The sequence below is a fragment of the Arvicanthis niloticus genome, chromosome 14 (assembly GCF_011762505.2).
Source record: "Arvicanthis niloticus isolate mArvNil1 chromosome 14, mArvNil1.pat.X, whole genome shotgun sequence".
In the NCBI taxonomy this organism is placed as follows: domain Eukaryota; kingdom Metazoa; phylum Chordata; class Mammalia; order Rodentia; family Muridae; genus Arvicanthis; species Arvicanthis niloticus.
The window spans coordinates 48,253,357-48,274,652 of NC_047671.1; the positions used below are offsets into that span (position 1 = coordinate 48,253,357).

Here is a 21,296-nt window from a genome sequence, read left to right on the forward strand (position 1 = left end):
GACTATAAACTTTCTTCTAATTTTAAAGGTATTTTTAAACAAGTTTCCTGTTGGAACTTCAGTGCAGCAGAGGTCAGAGTTGAGCATCAGTGCTGACTTTACAGATAAGAAAGTGATTGGAAAGTTTATGGTTTACACACAGCTGAGCTGCCATCACCCCACCCTTTTAGCAAAAGATGGATATCAGGACATTTTAAAATTTTCAATCCATTAATATCCTAAGCAAAGACTCTTGGCTTCCTCTTTTATACTATACTACTTTATGTGCACTTTAATAGACAAAATTGATCAAAAAATAGCTATTCATAAGTTTTATTAAACCATTAAAGAGTTTTGAGTGCCCAGGTGTTGATCTGATCGATGGCTATCTATTAAAGGTCACACCCAAACAAAGCCAACTGGTCAACTAGAATGTTCCTTATACCTTTATTTACCATCTAGGATTCAGAAACTTACACCTGGATGACCAAATGACCCTTCTACAGTACTCATGGATGTTTCTCATGGCATTCGCCCTGGGTTGGAGATCATACAGACAAGCAAGTGGAAACCTGCTGTGCTTTGCTCCTGATCTGGTTATTAATGAGTAAGTTACATTTGAGTTGGTTGTCCTGTATCTGTTCATACAGTATTTTAACCAGCTGATGTTTTCCCGATGGGCTGTCAGAATACTGTGGGACTGAATCAATGTTACCAGCTGTCTAGGATCTGAAGAGACAGGAAGCAGAGTTGTTCTTTAGTGCTTAGAATAGATTCTTTGTGAAATAGGGACTAACATACCATTATTACTGTCTCAGGACATGTCTAAAAGTACCTTTACTACATCCGGGTGTGGTGGTACACACCTTTAATCCTAGTTCTCCAAAGGCAGATCCAAGTGGATCTTTGTGAGTTCCAGGCTAGCCTGAGCTATGTACTGAGTTCAGGACAGCCAGAGCTACATAAGAGAAGACCTTGTTTCAAAAACAAACAAAACGAACAAACCAAAAAAAAAAAAAACCCTTTATACCTTAATCTCTCTGGAGTCTGAGATTAAAAACAATAATCTTATTATACTATTATTTTAATTATATAGTTCTAATCTAGAAAACAAAATTAGTCTATAAAATTCACGTGGGGTCAATAGGAACAATAAAGATGTCCCCTCTGAGTGAGTGTGAGGTGGTACAGATAGGTAAGAGAGATGTTTGCATAGCAAAGCTTAAAACATCTGTACCTTAGAAAGGCCGTGAGAACTCTGCTAGGGATGTAGCTGTGTTGGTAGAGTGTTTGTTTAGCATGTATGATACCTCCCATGATCCCCAGCACAGCATAAACTAGGTGTGATATGCACACCTGAACTCTTTTTAAAAAAAAGTGGATATAGGAAGATCAGAAATGCTTGATTATCCTTAGCTACGTAGAAAGTTTGAAGCCAGCCTGGACCACATGAGATCATGTCTAGAAAAAGAAAAGAATGAATATGAGGAAATATAGTATTATGATTTTTAAACTGATGAACTATCACAACTCGCAGTTTCATAAGTCAGCCATTGTCTTATTCTGTATGTCTATGCTGGTACTATGAACTGTGGTCGTTGTTCACCCCAGCTCATGCAGCTGTTTTGCTCACAGGTTTTGTACTTCCGTTATTAAGTGTCTTTGTACTGATTCCTTAGAACTGTTTGGGTCTATTTCACTGACTGCCCAGTGCATCCTCACTTCCTTTCTGTTTATTCTTTTTAATGTTTTCTGTCGAGACTTAAACTGGTCATTCTTCAAACATAACCTCTTAGCTCACAATGAGACTAAATATATCCTCTTTCCCATGGTTTTAGCCATGGTTTTTCTTACTTTCTGTTTTATATCAATAGCCTTTGTACCAGGAGCTTATCCATTCCTAGAATGATATGTTCACATACAGAGTCCAAGAGATATTCTCTGAAGAATAGAGATTATCCCTTATTGTATATAGATTCTTGGGAGGCAGAGATCTGCAGATCTCTGTGAGTTTGAGGCCAACCTAGTCTACAGAGCTAGCTCCTGGATAAACAGGGCCACACAGTGAAACACTGTTTCAAAACAAACAAACAAACAAACAAAGGTCTCTGGGTGGGGGTAGTTCAGTTACACTTCACATAAGTAACAATGACTGTCTGAAATGTGCCCAGAATGACAATGAGGGCATTTGGGATGCCCTAAAGAGGTTGTCTGAAATACAGCAAACACCGCTCTTGTGTGTAGCAGATATTTTTAAGTGTGTAGGAGTTACAGGAATGCTTACGACTGAGCAAGGGGTTACATGGAAGAGGCTAAAGTAGTGGCTCACTCAGCTCCTTTTATCTAAGTGTTTTAGTGGGACTAGATAACATAACCCCAGATATTTTTAAGAAGAGATTCTTTAGCCTAGAATTAAATTTGGGGACAGATGTCAGAGGATAGAACAGAGTTCCCAATAGCTGGGAAAGTAGTAGAGAAAATTTCTAACTGGAGCAGTTAATCATCTCAGTTAAAGTTAATATTGTTTCTCCACTGGTAGTACTTATAATTTCCTCTACTGCCATATTTTAAGTGGTATTTACATACTTATCAAGAGCCAAGCAATATTATGCAAACATGGAATTAATATATGGGGTCCCTTAGGACAGTCTGATGGGGGATTCAAATAAAAGACCAAAATTATTTAAAATTCAAGATTCAAAATTATTTCATATGACCATAATAAAATAATATGATGGGGTAGGGTGAAAATGATGGGGGTTTGGAACCCAGAAGTCTTGAGTAGCAATTATTTCACTGTACAAAACAACAAACAAAACTGTGAAAATGTGAAGCATTCAAGACAGAAGAAACAAGTGTGAAGAACTGAACCAAGCATAGCACAGGGGAGGAATTTAAAGAAGGCTTTCGTGATTATGGAGTGAATAAGGGCAAAACAAAACCATGGCATCTATGAAATAGACTTTAGATTTTTGTTCTAAGGCTAAGAAATAACCAACATGGATTAGAGGTAAATAATGATGAATAACATTCTTAGACTTGGTAGAGAGAAGGGCTAGGCAAGCACTCTACAGACTGAGCCCCACCCCTCACTCAGTCAGAATACAAAAAGGATCCCTGTTCTTTAGCTGCTTACAGGTGGAGAGACACACTAGGGAGCTGTAGACAGAAGGACCCCTGGGGCTTTCTGGCCAGACAGTGTAGCCTGAGCTCCAGGTTCAGTGAGAAACTCAGAAAACAAGGGAAGGCTGAGAAGAGTGCTAATACTAGCCCCTACACAACTTTGCCACATCACTGTCTTTAGGATGACATGCTATTTAACAGGGAAGGGCTTTTGATTTTTAAATGGTAAGATCAGAAACTGTGTTGTAGATCTGACTATATTCAAATGTCAAATGTTAATTTAAATGAATAACTAGTGTTTTTAAATGCTAAAGGAAATAAAATAATATCTGCTATGTATGAAGTAAACAAGTGGTGTCCCTGCCTAAACATTTACTAAACAAAGGCCACACATTAGACATATTAGCATGGATTAGGGAGTAGCCCAAAAGGCCTTAACCCTACACAAAGAACTATAGACAACTAAGCAATGCTGACAATAGGAGAAACAGTTTTCCCCAGGGTATAATATATAGTTGGTTATCCAATACCACTGGTCATCCCTAGAAACATACATACAAGTAACATTATGCATACTGAGCAGGTTGCACTTAAGCATTTAGGAATATATATATGAATACACATGCATGTATGTAACAACAATTAATGTACAAAGAGACCATCAATTTGAAGGAGAGCAAAAGGGTAATGAGGAAAGGTTTAGAGAGAGGAAGGGGGGGGGAGAAATGATCAGTGATTATAATCTGAGAAAATGAAATAATTTTAAAAGGAATAAGCAGACTAAAGATCTGTAAAAATAATTAATCCCTAATGTTTCCATAAAAGTAGGGATTCCAGAACTAGATAGCTTATTGAGTTCTGATTATATAAAGGATTTACAATTTTGTCATTTCGGAACAACAAAAATCTAGTGTCTCATGTATCTTCCAACATTCTGGTCCTATAATCGGTTATTGGTAACAGCAGTAGGTATGTTTGCAGCCATAGCTTCAAAAATTTAAAAACCAACCCAAAATTGAGCTATTATTTTAGACTAGCACTATTTCTTTCTAACTCACATCTGTATTTGTATTCCCAGGCAGAGAATGACTCTACCCTGCATGTATGACCAGTGTAAACACATGCTGTTTATCTCCTCTGAATTACAAAGATTGCAGGTATCCTATGACGAGTATCTCTGTATGAAAACCTTACTGCTTCTCTCCTCAGGTTGGTAGATCATCTACTTACTTTTAAGATTCATATCTAAATATGGCAGATGCATGTGAAAGTTGCAAAACTACTTCTTGTATACCTATTGTATTGTCCTAGTAAGATGATTTTCAGAAGGACAAAATGTAAAAAGGGTATATATATTAAGTGTTATCAATATTAGTAAGATAAATAGATATTGTAGATCTAGGTATGGAATCTTCCCAGGGATCTCTGGTGATGAGGCTCCATATAGAGTCTTCCTTCCTTCTATCCTTCCGTCTTTGGTAGATCACTATATAAGATGGGGAGAAAGAGTGCCAACAGTAATGAGTCTGACTGTCTACTGTACAATTATTTGTAGACAGTGACAACTACCATGTATGGGGAATGGCTGAGAAAATAACCAAGAGTCTGTTTGTCAGAACAACCAAATGTTTAAACATGACTACTTTCGATTTTAACAAGATTGCTTTATAATAAAAGAAAAATTCAAAAAAATTTAGAGAATCTTGTCTATATTAGTTCAGTAATGAAAGTCATACCTGATATTCTCTTAAAATATACAAAGAGCTCTTCAAGTCAACAATTAAAACAACCTGATTTTTTAAGGACTAGAAATATGCAAAGATGACTTACTAAAGAAGATAGAAAAGATAGTAAGTCTGTCACATACCATAAGCACCTGCTAGAATGAACCAATCCAGAGTACTGAGTACACCAAATACTGGTTGAGGAGACGGAGCACAGGAATAGTTCTTCACTGCCAAAAGAATAGCAAAGTGGAATGACCATTTCAGAGGACAGTTGGTTGTTTCCTATAAAGGTGAACACAGTCTCGCCGTCTGATATAGCCATTGCTTGGTCAGTACAAAGGAAATGAAAAGTTACGCAGTATGGATATTTATAGCCAAGGTGTTTGTATCTGGCTAAACTTAGGCACAATGAGATACTATCCAGTAGGCAAATCAATAAACTTAAAAAGAATCTCATCAACTCCAAGAAACTTATGGAGGCCAATGAGGACTGGTTTAAAATGAAATTTCCACATGCCCAGCAGTCCAAACTTTCTTCAGAAATTGTACAGGTACTTATGGTGAAGATAAGAGAAAAACTCTCTTATTTTTGTTGGTTAAAAAGGGGGATAAAGCATCGGAAGTACATGTAGTGTTTCTAAAGCAAAAGCAAGGCCTGTCCAAAAGAGAGACTGCCCAATCAAGACTATCTGACATGGAGAAAGGGCAAATGAAGGATTCTAGACCCTTATAATCACAAGAGAGAAAAGGGGAAATAGGTTTCTAGGAAACATTCGGGTGCAGTAAAAGTAAAATGTAATCATAAGAGGAAGCATTTAATTGGGGACTTGCTTATAGTTCCAGAGCTTAGCTTAGTTCATTATGGTGATGGCAGGCAAGCATGGTGCTGGAAAGGTAGTTGAGAGCTATACTCTAATCTGTAAGCATAGAGGGAGAGAGATAGGGTGGCACTGGGCCTATTGTAGACTTTTGAGACCTCAAAGCTTATTCCACAGTGATACCCTTTCTCCAACAGGACCACAGCTACTCAAATAAGAACACACCTCCTAATGCTTCCAATCTGTTCATAGCTCCCCTTCCTGGTGACTAAGCCTATGGGGGCCACTCTTATCCAAACCACTACAATGCCCATAACCAACATTAAACACAATCCAGAGCCTAGCCAGATTAACATACTATCTTCCACAAAATGTCTTAATTTTGTTAGTTCTGAGACTTCTTGTCTAGCTTTCAATAATAAACAAAGCCAGCATTAAATCTGTCCCAAACCACTGGCATTATCACATAGGAATTTAAAATAACTATAATATTTTTGCTAAGGACACTACAGGAAAAATATAGATCACATGAGAATTGTGAATGAAGATTCACAGACAGCTAAGGAAGTTCCTCTAAGGGACCACTAGAAATAACAGATGCTGAAATGATAATGCAGAATGTTCCTAGCAGGCACACCATCAGTTGTCCTGCAACCAAGAGTGAACAGAGGGCAACAAAAACCTCCTAGACTCAAATAAAAAGAGGAAAAAGAACAAAAAAAAAAGGTGTGGGGAGACTATAAGAAATATTTTAGTAATAAAAGTTCAGAAATTTCTAAAATTAGTTATATATACCAAAATGTAGATCCAGGAAGCTCAAAGATAACCAAGCAAAGAAAAACAATAACAACAAAAAAAATCTACAAATTACAGAATACCAAAGACAAAGGGTAAAAAATCTTGAGTTATGGTTTTAAAACATTAATGACAACAACCAACCTTCTAAACTTACACCAGACTTCTTATCAGAAATCATACAAGTAAGAATGTGAAGTAAATAATTACAAATTGGAAAGAAAAACAGACAAAAACCCCACCAATCTTAGGCAATGAATCCAACAGAATTACCTCCCAGAAGTGAAGAAGATGGGGCCAGGCACAGTAGCATACACCTGGAATCCCAGCACTTCTGAGGCTAAGGACTGAAATTTAAGCCAGCCATGGCTACCTATCAAGACTGTCTCAAGAAACAAAGTAACAAACTTGTCTTTTTAAGAGCAATTTGTGGTCACCTTTTGTCTTTCATGAGCTATTTTAATAATTGTTCAGAAGAGAGGAAAATCTGTTGGAATTATGTGCTACATAAGAAAAGGATTATAACAGAAAGGGATGCCTGAGGGTAACATGTCAGTTTCTTTCTTAATGTTTCTTCATAGCTGTTATAGTAATGGTAATCAGATACCATGGGGTCTGGAGAGATGGCTCAATGGTTCCCAGAACCCATGTGACATCTCAGAACTGTAACTCCAGTCCCAGTGATCCACTGCCTAATTCTGACTTCTGTGGTACATGTTTGTGATGCACAAACATACATCAGGCAAAACACTCCTGTGCACACACACACAAATGCTTTTATTTATCTTACAAGTTAATAATCACAAACTGGGTAATTGAAATACATGGGCAGTATTGTCGTACTGAAGTTGGGAGGGAAATTCTGACACACTCTGGCATTGACTTTGCCTGTTAGAGTAGTTCTAGTGTACTTAGTGCAAGGGAGAACAGGTTAGTTGTAAATGTATACTGCAGATGAGTCAAACTGTTAAAGGAACACAATCAGGAACATTTAATGAAACTGAAGGCTGGTGTGGCAGGCTCCGGTAAGCCTTAACCCAGATTCCAGTCATTGAAAGTCTGCATCACAGGCAAGATACCTCAACTTTCCCAAACCTAAAAAGCACACATCCTTCCTCCCAAGTGGCAAGCTTTTGTCCCTTAACCTTGTTTATTTGAATAACTCCAAACCTGATATGTTTGGTCAGAACAGAAGTACATCTCAGGGCCAAGCGATGGATGGAGCTCCCTCCCCCTCCTCTGGGTAAAATATTATGCAAAAAGGAAAAACTGCTAAGTATGAGCAAAGGCAATCCTCAGAAACAAAAACGCAAAATGGATTCTTGGTGCAAAACTACTATGAGGAGCACAGGTCACCTTCAGTCAGCTCCTTGTTTCTAAAGGAAACTGTTTCTAAAATGTGCTCATGGGAAGCATGTCTGCTAAAGACTGGAAAACTGAAGACAGGGCAACGGTGGACAAGAAAGAGGAATGAAAACCAGCATTAGGGGGGAAATACATAGTAAATTCAGTGTAATGGAGAAAGAAAGAGGGAAAGAAAAGGAAAGAGGGAAAGAAAGCCTAAAAGGAGAATGGCGGGAGAGCTTAATTCCCTGGTGGCATTGCAGAAGCTAGGAAGATGTGTGGCAGCAATGGTACAGTTTAGGGAAAGCCTGCTGCACAGAAGGAAAAGGACAAGAGTAGTAGTGCCTCAGGGATAAGGGAAGCAGGTTCAGTAAAAAGGAGAGCTATGAATGAAGCTTTAAAATCGGAGGAAGATGATTAATAATGAAGTGAATCTAGTTCAGTGTTTTCTTGTCAATGAAGTATTTAAACAACTCCCTTCAAAGAAAAAGACTGAAATCAAAGGCTTGTATAGAATTTGCTTTTAAACTCACCAGCCCTTTGCTTTGTAATAGTTAACATACTACCTCATATGCCTTCAGACACCCTTTCCTGGAGGTACTGACCTCACCTGGTACAGGATAAAGGTTGTAACGTCAAAGATTTTTAAAAGTGGGTTCTCATTGTTATGTATCACAAATTAGCTATACACAGGATGATACAGTTTTCATCCTCAGGTGTCATCACCAGCTCCCATTATAAGATGGAAAACTGTTGGCTCTCCCATGGTTAGAAACCCCAATTCTCAGTTATTCTATACTTTCACTTAGCTACAGTCCCACGGTCCTTTGAAAATGCATGGATTTTAGAATGTATTGAAAGTACATTATAATGATCAAATATGCATGAAATGTGCTACTTAGTGCAGGATGTGTTACAGAAAGAAAAAATTTAACTGACTTCACCTTGCCTTTTAGTTCCTAAGGATGGTCTGAAGAGCCAAGAGTTATTTGACGAGATTCGAATGACTTACATCAAAGAGCTAGGAAAAGCCATTGTCAAAAGGGAAGGAAACTCCAGTCAGAACTGGCAGCGCTTTTATCAACTGACAAAACTTTTGGACTCCATGCATGATGTAAGTACATAAAGCCAAAACAGCAGCAAAAAGAAGAACTAGGTTGGGTGCGGTGGACATGCCTTTAATCACAGCAGACACAGGTAGAGCAAGTGGCTGTCGATGCACTTGGAGCTAGGCTATTCTACACAGGGAATGCCAGGACAGTCTGAGATACGTAAGACAGAGCCTGTCTCAAAAATCCAGAGACAGAGAAAGAAAGGGACAGAAGAATTTCGTAGGTCCTAAGGTTAGTTTTAATTAGTATATATAATATATATAATTGTGTACCAGTCATCCCTTCCCCCAGTTTATATATTATAGTAATTATTCAAGATAAATAATTGTATACACATTTCTCTTAAGTCTTAGTCTAGCCATTTGCATAAAAATTACTATGTTAGTACACAGTTGAATAGCACCTGTTTTTAAGGCAGTATTATTCCCTATTATACATGAATAAGTTATCAGAGTGCACTGCTTTCACCTTCCTCTCGCTCAGTACTAGTCCAGGCTGGCCTCACACTCACTCACCTTCCTCTCTCTCTCAGTACTAGTCCAGGCTGGCCTCACGCACACAGTCTTTCTTGATCCTGTGGCCTCAGTCTCCCAAATGCTGGGACCACAGGTGTGCCAGGCTTTCATTCTGACACAGTTTAAGAAATTTAAAATGCCTTTTGTTCTTAAGTGCTTATATTACTTAAAATATTTTTCTGATCTGAGGAATTCCAACAAAGATTGGTATATTTTTTTATCAAATGTTTAAAAGGCCCATGGAGTGTGAATACAGGATCTATGCCAGGTCTTCTGTGTATGGATTATGGCTTCCAGTTTAGTGTTTTTGTGGGATTCCTGAGTATGTGAACCAATAGGTCCCTGAATCTTGTTCCTTCTCTTAGGTTCTCCTGTTTGTTTGTCTTGTCCAACAATATGATGTTTTTATTTTATTATGACCTCTTAGAAGCATGATCTTTCTAATGAGAGGAGGTTGAGAGGAACTGGAAGGAGTAGAAGGAGGGAAGCCATAATCAGGATAGATGACATGTGAAAAGAATTTATTTTCAATAGAAGAAAAATTATGTCAAGACGTGGTGGCGAGGTCCGAAGAGATACGAGCCATCCGCAGTTCTGTGTTGGAGCCTCACCATTGCCGTATCTTCTGTTGCAGGTGGTTGAAAATCTCCTTACCTACTGCTTCCAAACATTTTTGGATAAGACCATGAGTATTGAATTCCCAGAGATGTTAGCTGAGATCATCACTAATCAGATACCAAAATATACAAATGGAAATATCAAAAAGCTTCTGTTTCATCAAAAATGACTGCCTTACTAAGAAAGGTTGCCTTAAAGAAAGTTGAATTTATAGCTTTTACTGTACAAACTTATCAATTTGTCTTGTAGATGTTCTGTTGTTTTTTTTCCGTCTTGTTCTGTTTTAAATACGCACTACATGTGGTTTATAGAGGGCCAAGAGTTAGCAACAGAAGCAGTTGAGTCATCACTTTGAGTGATAGGAAAGCAGACAGTGAAGTGTATTGGTTGGTGTGTCACAGAGACTAAAACAGTTACGTGGAGGCATGTCCACTATCAGAGAAGGACCGCACCTAAACCACCAGTGCCCAAAGTCCATGTGATCAACTTTCTGCTCATACTTTCAGTTGGCTGGATAAAACTTTCTAGACTTTCTGTTGGTGTATTTTTCCCATGTATAGTTAGAATAGCATTTTGATTTATGCATGGAAACCTGAAAAAAGTTTACAAGTGTATATCAGAAAAGGGAAGTTGTGCCTTTTATAGCTATTACCGTCTGGTTTTAACAATTTCCTTTATATTCAGTGAACTATGCTTGCTTGTTTTTCTTAAATAATTTTTGTATTCCAGTTATTGTACAGCTGTTTAAGATGGGCAGCTGCTTCACAGCTCTCCTAGACGCTAACATTAATTTCTGTGTGAAAATGGGTCGGTGCTTCTACCCTGATGGCATTAAGCCATCAGAAGACCACAGAAAATTGACTCAGATCTCCAGTATTCTTGTCAAAAGCTCTTACTCTGTATATATCTGCTTCCATGGAGAATTATATAGGCTGTGCAGATTAACCGTCCTAACTGGTGTAGAGCACCTAGTCCAGTGAGCTGCTGGGTAAACTGTGGATGACGATTACAGAAGACTAATTGTAGAACAGTAACTACCAAAAGGCCCCGTTTGCAGCTAATGCACCATCTCTTCAGTGGTGAGACAGCAACAAAGTTTGTAAATGAGCTCTTTCAGGACCTTCTGGAGTGGTTTGTATAACATTTTAAAATGTATTATTCTAGATAACCATCTATGATAAAGCCGAGAGATTGTTTTAATCAGACCAAGTAACTTCTCTCGTTAAACTTTACCCCCAACTAAATCTCTAATATGGCAAGAATGGCTAGACACCCATTTTCACATCCCACCTGTCACCAATTGGTCTAGCTTTCCTGATGGTACCGGGAAATCAGCTACTGATTTTTGTTATTTAGAACTGAATGTCAGGCATCCATGTTTGTCCAACTACACATCCCTACATGTGCCATAGGATTTAACACAAGTCTTGTGAACTTCTTCACACTGAAAATTATCATTTTAAACAAAACAGAAGCTGTAGTAGCCCTTTCTGTGTGCACCTTACCAACTTTCTGTGACTCAAAGCTTAACACACTTACTAAGCCACAAGAAATCTGATTTCTACTTAAGGTGGCCAAATTATTTGTGTAATAGAAAACTGAAAATCTAATATTAAAAATATGAAACTTCTAATATATTTTTATATTTAGTTATAGTTTCAGATATATATCATATTGGTATTCACTAATCTGGGAAGGGAAGGGCTACTGCAGCTTTACATGCAATTTATTAAAATGATTGTAAAATAGCTGTATAGTGTAAAATAAGAATGATTTTTAGATGAGATTGTTTTATCATGACATGTTATATATTTTTTGTAGGGGTCAAAGAAATGTTGATGAATATCCTATATGATTTATAGTGTGTAAGAGCATCCATACAGGCCTCAGTGGTCTTGGAAAATAAAACAGGTTTGCTCTAAGCTAGGGAGGGAGCTGGAGACTGGCGCTGTGTGCAGTGGAGGTTCTGAGGCTTTGACCCAATCAGACCACAGGGGAACTAATTCCCCACCTCCCATTCTAAGCATCCTCATCCAACCATGACCCTGTCGGAGCAGGTTAGCTCTATTAAATTCCCCCTTGTGCTAACATACATAAAGAGGACAGAAAGGTGGTGCGTATGTAGTTATAGGCACCATCCAGTAACAGGGTTCTTTTCACATGCAGCCTCCCCACAGGTTAACAGAAACAGAGGCTTTAGAAGTTTGGCAATAATGTGCATAGAGGTACCAGCAATATGTAAATACTAAAGAATTGCATAGGGAGCCAATAATACACTAATCCTCTCCACCCTACAGTAGTCCATTTCCAAGTAAGAGGAGAACGTTCATGTTTTCTTTGAATGCTTTTTGAATGTTGTTATTTTCAGTATTTTGCAGAAATTATTTAATAAAAAAGTGTAATCATTTGCTTTTTGAATTCTCTCTAAAAGGGAATGTTCAGTTTGTAATGGTTTAAATTGGTCTCAAAGTACTTTAAGATAGTTGTAACCCAGCTGGATGTGAAATTTATGGTGCCTAAGAAATACCACTTGAATATTATCAATGACAGTGTTAAATTTCAAAATGAGCTTCTCAAAAATAGATTATTGTACATTTATGGAATGTTATATGGTTAAACCCAAAAAGCACATCACACATAAATCTGCTTTCAGTCCCAACCAGCTTGGCTTTCAAAAATAGAGCTCCAAAAAAGAAAAAAAAGGAAAAGAAAAAGATATATACGCTTTGTTATTAACAGAAGGCAACAGACATTCGTAAAACTACTATCGGAAGCTTTCCACTAAATGTGGTATGTGGGAAAGAAGAAAGCTGTCATAATTCTGATTAAGTATACGGGAGAAAGATACGGTACTGTTTGAGAGCAGCTTCCTTCCTTTTCTGTATGCAGCTTCATACCGTTCCAAACTAGTTAGATTTTATAATAACTTCAGTGAGAGTTGGTGACATGCCTGTATGATTCACAACAGATTTTGAAAACTATCTTTAATTACTGGTAGGACAAAAAGGGACATTCTGGTTCTTTTAGGCATTGGCTTGGGATACTGTATATGCAGAAGAAAGAAGACAGGAAACTTGGGGAAGGGAAAGGACCTAGGAAGCACTGCCATTTTTAAGGAAAGACAAACCAGTAAGTGAGACCAACCCAAAGGAACAAGGGCCACATAGTGTGGAGTCCTTAATGATGAGTCAGGGTGAGCTCTGGTGAGCATGGAGAAGCCAGCCCCACCAGCACTTCAGAGCAGGGCAGGACAGAGATGGGACAAGATGGGACAAGAATTCCAGCTGGACACTGGTCCCAGTATTTTGCCCCCCTTACATACCGTGAGGCAGTATCCCCATGGGATGAACCATGGTAGTATGCTTTGATCTGTCAGCATTCAAGGATCATGGCAGCCTTCAGGAGCTTTAGATTTCAGTTGGACACCCCAACGATAAGCTGTAGTTGAATGTGTTTCTTATGTGCCTGGTTTCAGTGTTAGAAGGTGAAATGGAGTGTGCAAAAGACACTGCAAACCACTTCAGATGGAAGTTCTCTCATTTTCCAGACTGTTTTCAGTCAGCCTGGTCTATCAGGATTGGTAACCAGGTTTTCAGGAAAGGGTTGGCTTCTATCTAGAACATGCCTGAAAGGATTTTATTTTCTGATAAATGGCTGTATGAAAATACCCTCCTAAATAACCTGCTTAACTACATAGAGATTTCAGTGTGTCAATATTCTATTTTGTATATTAAACAAATGCTATATAATGGGGACAAATCTATATTATACTGTGTATGGCATTATTAAGAAGCTTTTTCATTATTTTTTATCACAGTAATTTTTAAATGTGTAAAAATTAAAAACCAGTGACTCCTGTTTAAAAATAAAAGTTGTAGTTTTTTATTCATGCTGAATAACCTGTAGTTTAAAAAACTGTCTTTTTACCTACACAGTGAAATGTCAGACTGTAAAATTTTGTGTGGCAATGTTTAACTTTTATTTTTCATTTAAATTTGCTGTTCTGGTATTACCAAACCACACCTTTGTACTGAATTGGCAGTAAATGTTAGTTGGCCATTTACAGCAATGCCAAATATGGATAAACATCATAATAAAAATATCTGCTTTTTCATTATGTGACTCCCAACATGCTTTCATAGAACTGTGCAGTTACAACCATTCTTGTTTTTTGTTTTTGTTTTTTTTTTTCTCTCCTCTTTCCACTCGCAGCAAAGTTCCCACTTGAGGATTCATAAGATACTGAGGTGGGCATGTAAATGCCAGTGTGGCCACTAGTGTGTGCAGAGAGATGACATTTATTCAAAAGGAGCTTACCCTGATGTCAACAGCTCTAAAACTCTCCTCACCCATCTCCAGTGGTCACATGCTTATGATTCCCCAGGATACTAAGCACAGAAGAAACTGACACTTGTAACTTCGTCAAATGTAACAGTCTTTATCCCAAAGATGACATTTTTTGTAAACAAATGTTATAGCAAAATAAAGAGCTTAATTTAAAATCCACAGTGCTCTTAGAGTTACAGATAAGTAAACACAGCAAACGTATAATACAGAAGATAAAGGCGTGAAAAGTAGTAACCATTTATCTATACAGTCTATTCAGTAGCTTCTAAAACATTGTATTTTCTATATCTTCCCACAGCATAGTGCTATCACTATGAAAAAAAAGCCTTTGTGATTTAAAAAGTAAATTTGCCTTATCTCATGTACGCCAACTACTGGCTACATGCCTGCTGTATAAATGTAAGGAAACGGCAATACTTAGATACTTAAGACCATGAGATTGGGATGTCTGGTACCACCCTCCTCAGAGTCTTAAAGTATAGCAGCGGCACCAGACATGGCTCAGTGGTCTACCATCTGCATATGCATATGCAGAGCCCAAAAGAGAATCGTGTCCTCTATTGCTCTCCTAGTCTCTTGAGACAGGTCTCTTACTGAATCTAGTTGGTTCAGCTAGACCAACTAGCTAGTGAGCTCCCAGGATCTGCCTGTCTGCCCTGCAGTGCTGGCCTTACAGGCATGTGGCCATGTCCAGTTTGTTTACGTGGATTCTGGGATTCAAATTCAGATAACCATGCTTGAAGAGCAAGAGCTCTTACTGAGCCATACAGTTCCCCCATACCTGTTCTTCCTGTATCATTTACTCTCAAGTACAAACCTGGTTTTGTAAAGTACCTTCACATGCACTATACTAGTTTACTCTTCTCTCAGTGAATAAATCAATGACGACATCGATGCTAGTAACTCAATTACTAAAATTGCACTGGAAACCTGTGTGAGGAAGGTATCAGCAAGTCTCTGGCAGCCTTTCAGACAACTGATACTTTCTGCTTTTGTCTGCTGCTTCACTGAGCACTACAATGTGTCAGATACCATGATTTTCTAATATATCATCTCATTTAATCTTTGCATCCCTTTAAAGTAGTAGTCTTATTCTCATACATATGAGGACAGTATGGCTTGAAAAACTGAGTAATTTTCCAAGGCTTACAAAGCTTGGAAATGGCTAGGTAGAACTTGACTCTGGGCATCTGGCTCAGGAGCTCACATTCTTAAGTCTTGGGAAGGAGGAATGTGAAGTTTCTAAGTCCAGCCTTGTGAGTCCCTGTCCTCTGACATGATCTCAGGCCCATTTGCTACTACATCAGTGTTGTAAATTCTTTATTTTGAGATCATAGTTGGATCATTTCCCCTTCCCTCAAGCCCTCCTTTCTCTTCTTTAAACTCATGGCCTTCTTCTCATTAGCGTTGTTACATTTGTGTGTGTGGTGGGGCAGGTGCTGTCTTAAATATGTAAACACAGTCTGCTCAGTCATACAAATGACTTGCATGTATGTTTTCAGGGCTAACCAATTTTGGACGCCTGGGGAGATTGAGGGTGAAAAACTAACTCCAGAGACATTACAGAAAACTCTGGTTTTTCAAATATAAAAGGAATCTGTGTGTCACTTAACAGCACTCACAGCAAATCAATCACCTCCAGACAAAAGAAGGTAAAGAGCTTACAGTTACACCAAGGGGGAAAGATGTTAGCAAATGAAAACTCTTGACGCAAGTCAAATCTGATCCCATTGTAACAACAACAAAAACTAGCTAAACCTTGGATATAAAAAACAAAATAACAAACACCTGAGAGACATACACCTGAAACACCTGAGAAAATACAGAACCATTCTGCAGCAGCTCAGAGTCGGCAGACTTTGCTCATCTGTGAGTGGCTCCCAACAGCTTTTATAGTATCTTCTCTCTGTTAAGACTCTTGTAAATTAATTAATTAATTAATTTTTAACAGTCTCTTACCTACAGGCTACATCAAGCTTCCTGTTTCTTAGTTACTTGGGTAGAGGAAGCACTTTACTGTTTGCTTCTAGAATTGAGTAAACAATTCCTATCAGATGCCTAGACAAGTTCTGCACTCTACCCGGCCCATGGGAGTACGGGAGATTAACATTCTGTTCATCCCATGTGCCCTCAATGGAAAGAGTACCAGACTGTTGGGAGCTCTAGGCAATGAGGCAGTCCTGGCAGCTTTTAAATGGCAGTGTCAGAAACAGAACCTTGCACAACTACAAAGAGAATCAAAAATTCAAGTTTGAAGTCAATTATGTTTCCTTCCCTTCGTTTATTGGGAAATGATTCTCTTGCTCTCTTTGATTCTTCCTTAGCTTTTTGTATGTTCATAACAAATACACACACTCTGTAAGCAACAGGAACAGTGACAAAAGATGGAAACAGCCATTAGTGTTACCACTGTGTCCTGCCATTTATCACCCTAGATATGATTTTTATTTTACATCATGTTTTGGGAGAGGTGGCTGTGCACATACCACAGTGCACTTGTTGACGTCTGGAGGACACTTTGTGGGAGTTGATTCTCTGCTTCCACCATGTAGGTCCCAGGGATCAAACTCGGCTTGTCAAGCTTGGCAGCAACTATCTTTACCTGCTGAGCCATCCTACTGGCCCTGATTTTTGCTTTTGTTTCTGTTGCTCAATCAGTCCCAGACACCTGCTCCTAGATGTAAGTACAAACGAACTAAAACTCGGTCCTCAAACAATGTATGTGCACACACATTCACAGCAGCATCACTAGCAAGAGCCAAGGTACATAAGGCTTGGTCTTATTAAGTACTAGCTGAAGATACCCATGGGGTTCTGTTGGAAATATTAATGTAGGACATGTAAAATCTCCAAGGCTGATAAGACTCCAAAAAAATAAAGAAAAAATTAGTTTGAAAGGGGATGACAGTTTTCATAAAAAGCAGACGCTCATATGAGAACATGGCACAAAGCTTCTGATCAATTTAGTGACCTATTAGGTTGGCAAGCACATAGCTGGTCCACCTCAAAGACCACCAAGGCATTACTAAAAACCCATGAATATAGTCCTGCCCTCAAGGAATTCAATATGAAGGCCAAGTGACTCAGCATGTCCACTTCTGTTTGTCTATTCCAATAAGAACACTTGACCATTCAATGACCTACATGTGACAGTGCATAGTAGCAAAACACCCAAAAAGTAAAAGCAATCTAATGTCTTTCCATTGGTGAACAGGAAAACATACCATAGAATTATTATATATGGCCATTAAAAGTAAAATACAGATGCATTCCATAAATACACATAAGTCTCAAGAAATGTGCTAAAAGAATGTAGACACATACATGATTTTTCTTAGATGCCCAGAAAAGGCAAATCTATACAGCTAGACAGCCCATCAATGGTTGCCTATGGCTAGAGATAGCATCAAGACCCAATGTATATGAGTTAGTGACGCTTTTAGAGATGGTGGAGTGTTCTAAAACTTATTACAGTGATGACTGCATAGCTTGGTGAATTTAATATAATCCCCAAATTCTACTTCATCAAAAATTACACAAAACTGTGGACTAGTATCTCTTATGAACACAGATGGCAAAAAAGTCTAAACAAAACCTTGACAATAAAGGAACAGTACACCATAACCAATAGGCTAACCCACAAATGCAGTATTACATTAACATTAAAAGTCTATCAGGACTGGCAAGATAGACTGGCTCAGGATAAAAAGGTACTTGGCACTAACCTTGACCATCTGACTTCCAAGCATGGGACATACATAGTAGGAGAGAACCAATTCCAACAAATTCTCCTCTGACCTCCACACATGCTAACAATGGTGTGCACATATGCACACACACACACACAAATAAAGGTGGAAAAAAGTAATTCACAGTGGTATAAAATTAAAATAGAAAACAATGTGGTGAAATAGATATCAAACACTTCATGAAATGCCACATCTCCTTTTTTTTTTTTTTTTTTAAGACACTCAGGGAATATAAAGCCCTCAACCTTCTGAAAGGCACCTACCAAAAGGTATCTGGCAGCCATGTAAAAAGAAAACCTTTCCTCTTAAGATCAGTAACAAAATGTATACATCTACTTTTACTACTTCCATTCAAATATCATATGAGGACTGTAGACTCTGTAATAAGATAAGAAAAAGAAATAAGATAATTACAAAGGAAATACAAAGTTATTTGTAATTATAATCATGATATCTTAAATGATTCTCTTAAATTTCAAACAGTTGAAGAGATTCGCCATCTAACCTATTCTATCCTTAGGTAGATATCCAAAAAATTGAAAGCATCTGCCCAAATAAGCACGTTTTCCACCCTCAACTTCCCTGGGAGTCCCAGGGTTTTGCGTAGGGTGTAGGGTTTTACACTGAAGTGACAGGGACATCTTGAATTCAGGCAGGAATGGCTGTTAGGTAACACTGTTAGGCCACTTTTTCTGATTTTGAGTAGTTTTACTTTGTTATATGACTTTCAGCTCAATGAATATTAGGGTTTTTTGTGGGTTTTGTTGTTGTTGTTGTTGTTACTAGGAGTAATGACGGTTGAGGAGGGCTACAGGATACAATGGGCTAACAACCAACTTTCCTACAACTGCAAAAGCCAGTCATTTCAACAGAGACCATTTGGTCTGCAAAGTCAAAAATATTACCAACTTTACTGACTCTTAGAAGATCAGGTGGATATAAAAAGTAATTTTATATCTATTCTATGTTAATCAAGGTGGTATGGTACTGGAATAACTAAGTAAACTTATTTTTTAATTGACAAATTAGTTATCTAAACAGAATAGGAGCTCAGAATTGAACTGACATAAATACAGTCGACTGATATTTGACAAAGGAGCAAAAGCTACACAGCAAAGAAAAACCATCAACAAATGTGCTAGAAATAATGAGACATTACCTGCAAAAGGTGAATCTAGATACAAACTTTACATTCTTAACAAATATAAACTAAATGTGAAATAGAAGTTACAATTTTCTAAAACACACAGAGTAGTTTACATGATATCATGCCAAAGGCATTATTCATGAAAGAAAGAATAAGCTGGACTTGATTGATATTTAAAATTTCTTCTATGCAAGAGACAATATGAAAAGACAAGCCATATACTGAGGAAAAATACCTGGACGAGGCATTTCCTTATTGAGTATATAAAGGCTCCTGAAACCCAAAAGTAAGATAGACAAGCAGTGTAAAAGTTGACCAAGGACCCTGACCAGCACCTGAGAAGATGGAAAGTTGACGAATAATTGAAAAAAAAAATGCTCCCATCATAGATTATATAGGAAATTAAAAGTTGAAGCAAAATGAAATGGCACTCCATATTTTTAGAACGGCCCAAATCCAGAACAACTATACCTCCAAATGCTGGGGAGGGTGGGGCAACATGAAGTCTTGTTTGTTGCTAATCAAAAGCTGTGAATGGCATGATGGAAGATGGATTACTTAGAAAATCCAACATACTCTTACATTTTAGCAATGAGTGGGTCTGTATTTAGACATTTTAAAACATATACACACAAAAACGACTATGATAGCAACTTCCTCCACAGTCACCAACATGTGGGAGCATGGATATTGCTTCCATGGGTAATAACTCCAACATCCAGACAGTGCAATATGATTCAACACTAAAGAAACGGGCTATCAGCCATGAAAAGGCCTGGAGAAGTCTTAAATGTGTATACAAAGGAGGGAAGCTGAGCTGAAAGTAGTGCACTCTGTATTATCCCAACACAGGACAGTCTGTAAAGTGCAAAACTATAAAGACAGACATTTAATGCCTTTACTCACTGAGCCCAAAGTCACAGAAAACAAGGTAGATGGTTGCTGCAGAGAAGCATGCAAGGTTGACCTCTGGCCTCCACATTCATGTTCATTTCCACACACATACACACATGCACACACAGAGAAAGCTCTAATATCTCTTTTTAAAAATGCAATGTAAAAGAGAAAGAAATTTCTTCAAATCATTCAACACATTTGTTGAAATAACTGCCAAAATATGTTGAAAATAATAATCTTAGCACACGCCACCTTCATTTCATAGGCTTCTGCCAAGATGTACATCCTGCACACCACCCAAAGCCCACCTCCAACTAACTGGTTTCATTCTGAGTGCAGCTTGTACCACATCTAACTGCTAGACCCAGCATCCTTTTGCATTTTCCTGGCACACCCAGATCTCACTGCAAAAATACAAACAATAGGAAAGATCAAATCCATCAGTTCTCTCCCTCACTCCCTTACTCCTCCTCTCTCTTTCTCTCTCTCCCCTTCTCCCCCTCTCTTTCCTCTCTCTTGCCCCTCCCCCTCCCCTTTCTCCTCTTACACACACACACACACACACACACACACACACACACACACATACAATCTCTTTAATGAGAATTACCAAGATGATCCCCAAAGACACAAAATTTAAAAGAACAAAACTTCATCAAAGAATTCAACTTTACAAAAACCAAAAGAAACAAGTCAGTGGACTTAAGGAGAATAAGCCTGAGCGATGCCCAGGAAAACACAACAGAAGGTTGACTGGAATGGCAAAGACAATCACTCAAAAGCTGAATCCAGTAGAGAGCTAAACTTGGAAATGACAGAAGCTAAGATGAAGATAGAATTGCAGAACTCGACAACACAACTATACAACTCAAAGGGAAAAGCCTTACAAGTAGACTGATCAAGTAGAAGACAGGATATCAGGACTGAAAAATGAAGTAGAGAAATTAGGCCATACAAGCAAAGATGAAAAAAAATTAAAACACACACGAGGCTGGAGAGAAGGCTCAGAGGCTAAGAGCACTGGGTTCTCTTGCAGAGGACTCAGGTTCTATTCCCACCACCCAAGTTGCTGCTTACAACCTGGAACCAGTAGTTCCAAAGCATCTAACAAACCTCTATATGCAC

General features: G+C 38.2%; 1 protein-coding gene across 6 annotated transcripts in view; it reads left to right on the top strand.

Moving 5' to 3' along the window:
• Window positions 1-14,148, top strand: part of Nr3c1 (nuclear receptor subfamily 3 group C member 1) — a 79,243-nt gene extending 65,095 nt beyond the window's left edge. For all 6 annotated transcript variants that reach the window (XM_076912732.1, XM_076912734.1, XM_076912733.1 and 3 more), the window contains exons 6-9: window positions 442-586; window positions 4,181-4,311; window positions 8,743-8,900; window positions 10,048-14,148. In XM_076912732.1, the coding sequence (XP_076768847.1) occupies window positions 442-586; window positions 4,181-4,311; window positions 8,743-8,900; window positions 10,048-10,200 (587 nt within the window). In that variant the 3' untranslated portion in view covers window positions 10,201-14,148. The remainder of the gene's footprint in view (window positions 1-441; window positions 587-4,180; window positions 4,312-8,742; window positions 8,901-10,047) is intronic.
• The last annotated feature ends 7,148 nt before the right edge of the window (window positions 14,149-21,296 follow it).